This window comes from Arachis hypogaea, chromosome 11, assembly GCF_003086295.3.
Source record: "Arachis hypogaea cultivar Tifrunner chromosome 11, arahy.Tifrunner.gnm2.J5K5, whole genome shotgun sequence".
NCBI classification, from domain to species: domain Eukaryota; kingdom Viridiplantae; phylum Streptophyta; class Magnoliopsida; order Fabales; family Fabaceae; genus Arachis; species Arachis hypogaea.
Genome location: NC_092046.1, coordinates 124,126,706 through 124,131,727, shown reverse-complemented (window position 1 = coordinate 124,131,727; position 5,022 = coordinate 124,126,706). Strand labels below are relative to the sequence as shown.

Genomic DNA, 5,022 nt, shown 5'->3' with positions numbered 1-5,022 from the left:
ATTATGCATTCGAGTTTTGGAAACATTGACAAAAATAATTCTTACTTTTGACCATAACAAAATTATTCTTAAAAAATTATAAAATACAATAAAAATAATTAAAATAATAATTTTTTTAATAAGTAATAAATTATTTTTGTATTTGGAAAACTATTTATGTATTTAATCTAAAATTTTATTAAAATATTTAGATAACTATTTAAAAATTACATACAAAAAATCAGATAAAAATTTGACCTCTAATTTTTTTTTTAATTTTAAAAAATATTCTTGGCTATTGATAAAAAATCATCAAAAAGAATATACTTAACATAAAATTATTAAATTTTAAATTTATAACTGTCTTATTTTTTAGTAATGCTTAAAAAAATTATATCAAAATTTAATGTATAAACTATTTTTTGAGAATATATATTTAATGATAAATACTTTTGTCGTATTTTAAAATATTTTGAGGACATTTTTATCGTTAATAAAGTAGAGATCATTTTTGTTAATATTCTCATCAGAATTGACTCTAAATAAAAGTAAAAATATTAATTTTAAAAAACAGTTATTACTGGGAAGAGGTAACAACTAACTGCATCAACTTTATATGAAAATATGAAATCAAAGGAGAGGAGAGATCAGAGTAGGTGTATTGTGAAGCAAACAAATCTTAATCGTCTTGCAAGACCAAATCGATATCTGACTAGGTAATACTTCAATAATAATCTTCTTCTTCTTCTTCTTCTTATTATTATTATTATTATTATTATTATTATTATTATTATTATTATTATTATTATTATTATTATGTTAAAAATGACGTGACACACCTAGTGGCTGCAACTACGATTGAGACCAATGTTTTGTATTTAATAATTTAATTGGGTTTGAAAATTGGATGTTGTGGCATATGCAAATGAATGAATTGGGAGGAGTTATTAGGCAACAATGAGCTGTTTGCATGGTCCCATATATATATACCTAAACTTATTAGTTTCTACCTCAATGTAAACCAACCATTATTTTTGAAAGAACCAACTATATAGATATATTAGGTTCCTCATTTTTTGTAAATCTAAACGAAAGCATAGTTTAAATCAAACCCAGCCGTAGGTTCGAACTTCCTCTTTCTGCTCGTTTCAATACTCAATATATTATAGGCTCTCCATCATAATTTTTACCCTATCAATAACAAACATTAGGAAGATAAAAATTCAGAGCATGTAGTTAAATAGTGTATAGTTATTTAGACTAATTAGATACTTTAGTATATCGAATATAAGTAAAATTGTTTAATTTGTGGAAGAGATTGAAAATGATAAAAGATTAAATAACATCTTTAATCCTAATTTTATTTAAATTGACATTAATTTGATAACCGAAACAAGTTCAGTTGATGTAGTTTCTATGGAGTTTTATATCGTGGAACCAATACCTAAAAAAGAATCTAACATCAATGAGCCAACACTTGCAAAAAAAAAAAAAAAAAGTTCATAAGACCTTGTGCTTTTTTACCATAATAGCTAGTTTTTGTGATGATGGTTTTTGAAGTCTATTATAATTTCTTAGGCTACTCTTTTTCCCAATGCTTTAAGTTCGATTCTCATTAGCTTGTAAACCATAAATAATAAATAACAAATAAATTGTTGACATCAATTCAATTCAAAAAGAAAAAAATGGAATCAATTTAAGTCTATGCTTATCAATTGATGGATTAGCTAAATTAGAAAAAAAAAATTGTAGTTAAGGACCAAATTGATGTTAACCGTGAAAAGAAAGTACTCACTGTATAATAAATTATAGAGACAAATGTAAATAAACACTATAATGTTCATTAGTAAAAAGATTGGGTACATATCTTCAATATTATTGTAGTTAATGTAAAATATTTTTTAGAATTCCACGAAAGAACAGTTGCTCTTACATGAATATTTATAACTAATTTAAGGATCAAATTACATCTGTAATGTGTTTTATCATCCAAAGATTAATTTGTTACCCCTTATACATTGAACAACGGAAAGAAGGGGAAAACAACGGAGAATTAAAAGTAATTTTGCATGATAATGAAGTCAATGTGTCAACAAAATAAATAGCGAACAAAGTTGGAATTTTCTTTTTTCTTTTTTAAGTTGAAACGGCGTGGTAGACTGGTAGCCAAGCCGATGGAAAAGAAATTACAAGCAAATTAAAAGAAATTACATATATACGCAGAATCCTTATCTAGACACAAATGACAAATCTAATATTATTAAGTGCACCCACTAACTTTATCTAAGATACACTTAATCATTTATAGGTATTGCCAACTTAAATGTTTGTGTGATTAACAATGATATACTAAACTTGTGAGTCTACAAGAATTTTCCCATAGGAAAGGGGAAAAGTTACAGAACCTCAATATATTATTAAGGGGAAAAAAGTGTCAAAGTTTAAACTTTAAACAGCAGAGACAATGTATTCTTCCAAGAACTTAAAAAGCTCTTGTGCAACTATAGCAGGATACTCCTCTTGTGGAAGAAGTGCACCTGGAACCTCCACAAACTTGCTCACCCCTTTGGCTCCCTTAAGAGCTTCCATCTCAGCCTTTGACCTCTTTGGAGCTCCTTTGGCTGATACAACCAAGACCGGTGTCTTTCCTTCCAACCCCGCAAAGAGTTCGAGGAACTCTTCACGAGATGTTACGGGGTCCAATTCCCCAGTCAAGAAAGCAGCCGGCAAGTATCGTGCTCCTTTTCGTTTTGTCAATGCGTATCTGCTTTCCACAATTCCTGGAGTCACGTTATCCGGGTTTTCATAGACATGGGATTTGTACTGTGATTGGATTGATTTCTCGTTGCTGACAAGCATGTTATACATCATCCAGCCAACTGCAGGAGCCTTTAATGTGCCTCTTAGAAGACCATATCTGTAAAGTTTATTAGAGAAAGAGCAGAGAAACCAGTTATATTATTCATATTAGTGTTCCTTTGGCCAAATCAGACAACATTATTTTGATTTTTAGTTAATATTTAAGATAATCAGGTTAAATCTGCTTCCCTTTAAGTAGTGACCAGAAAGCAATGCAGAGTAACAAAAATATGATCATCACCGGAAAAAGAAGTGCAACAGAAACATTACCTTGTTTCCATGCTGGAATCTCGACCAAACACAATAGGAAGGGGTCCAGCCCAAGTTGGTGCAACTGCAGCTACAGCTTTGGGCTTCACCAAACCCTTTTTTGCCGCACGGACCACTATTGATGCAGCATGCCCTCCTCCGAATATTATCAAATCGTTCTCTAGTTTAACGGACAATGTTAGTCGTAAGCAGTCTAAGCACTAATCAATACAATCCAGGATTGGTTGGACATATCAAACTGCTTAAGGAAAGAAATATACATCCTTGAGGAAATAATGCAAACTGAAGACAATGGATAAACATAAGGCATACATTGCTCCAACAATTCACAAGAAGAATCATCATTTGTGATAGGCATAAATATTCAAGAATACAATGGAAGAAATATATCCACCAATTGGGTCTAGCTATCCTTTATTTAGTGTCTAAAGGCCTTTCCATTTTCCTAAGAAATATCCAAAAGCACCATAAAGAAGTACCTTAGCAAAAATTCATAGTGGAAGTTACTAAGTTTGTAAATACTACTCAAACTTCCAAACTAAACCCCACACAGAATCAGATATACAAATGAAAATTGCTATGGAACAAGAATTTAAAGTATGAAAAATGAAAAGAGAAAGATAAACAGCAATTGCAACCTAACCATCCCATGAAGATAAAAAGAATGATTAAACAAATATACTTCAAAGCTATATAAATCTTAGTCTAATTTAATACAAAATAAGATGGCCTCCCCCAGTACCTGGTTTTATTGGACCAGTGGGTGAATTGATGAAATCAACCAGAAATCTTTCCAATACATCGGCATTGTAATCAATCTTCGGCCGATCCGAATAGCCGAGACCAGGCCAATCAACTATGGTTGCACGCCAATTGATATTGCCGTTACGCTGAACAATGTCACCAGCTACTAATCTCCATTCCTCAACAGTGCTGACATCAGAAATAGTCGGCATCAGCAAGATATTCTGGGAAGGCTCCTCAGCCTCCTTCGCATGTTCCTCATAATAGATGTTTATAGAATTGTCATTGAATTTCCATTGCCAATTACTAGTCTGATCAAGAATAAAAAAAGGGTACAAATCATGAGTCACAGTCACACAAATTCTCTGAAGTTTGGCATGCACAAGCACAATAAAATAAATAAAAATAAATCCAAATTTCAATTTTTAACACAGATCACATAAGTAAAATAAACAGTTTAAGGAATAAAGGGTTAGAAGAGCCAGTTATTAATTTATTATTACCTTCAAAGGTGAGGGTTTTGGGTTGGCGGAGACGTTGGAATAATCAAGAGTGGTTGAAGCGCGAACCTTGAGGAAAGTGAGAGAGTGAAAGGAAAAGGGTCTGCGGATTTTGGAGTAAAGATTGAAGCTTTGAGGTGAAAAAGGCTTGAATGTTGCAGAGAGCGCCATTGTTAGATTACAGGGGAAGAGCTTCGAGTCCAACAAGGAGGCACTGCTGGAACACGGTGGAGATATTTTTTTCTTTTGGTGGAGAAAAATTCTGACAACTGCAATGACACGTCATCAACTTTGTATGCTTGGTGTAACTATTGGGTGTCTCACTGTCTCACACTCTCTTTCAAATATTTCAGTTAACCCCCCTTTGATTCTCCAAATATGACTTGGCCCCAGTCCATTCGGATGCAACTTGGCAAGGCTCTAAGACCATCTCCAACAGAAAATTTATCATTTTAATTAGTCTTTATTTATGACCTACTTGCTTTAAAAATTAATTTTACATTAATTTTTGTATTTATAACAGTAAATAGGAATTCAAAGCATCTTTCTCTTCTTAATTAAAAGAAATTAACTTTAGTCCTTATTATGGACTTACTTAATTAATTAATTAAAATACTTAAAATTAATATAATTAATTTTTTTAATAATATTTTAAATTTATAAATTTAAA

The 5,022-nt window shown here is 31.2% G+C and overlaps 1 protein-coding gene across 1 annotated transcript; it reads right to left on the bottom strand.

The window, feature by feature from the left end:
• Positions 1-2,165: 2,165 nt before the first annotated feature.
• Positions 2,166-4,788, bottom strand: LOC112722493 (uncharacterized). Its single transcript, XM_025773543.2, has 4 exons — positions 4,356-4,788; positions 3,851-4,163; positions 3,109-3,268; positions 2,166-2,896 (listed from the first exon to the last, which is right to left on the bottom strand). The coding sequence occupies exons 1-4, from the start codon at positions 4,521-4,523 to the stop codon at positions 2,428-2,430; spliced, it is 1,110 nt and encodes a 369-aa protein (XP_025629328.1). The 5' UTR covers positions 4,524-4,788; the 3' UTR covers positions 2,166-2,427.
• Positions 4,789-5,022: the final 234 nt, after the last annotated feature.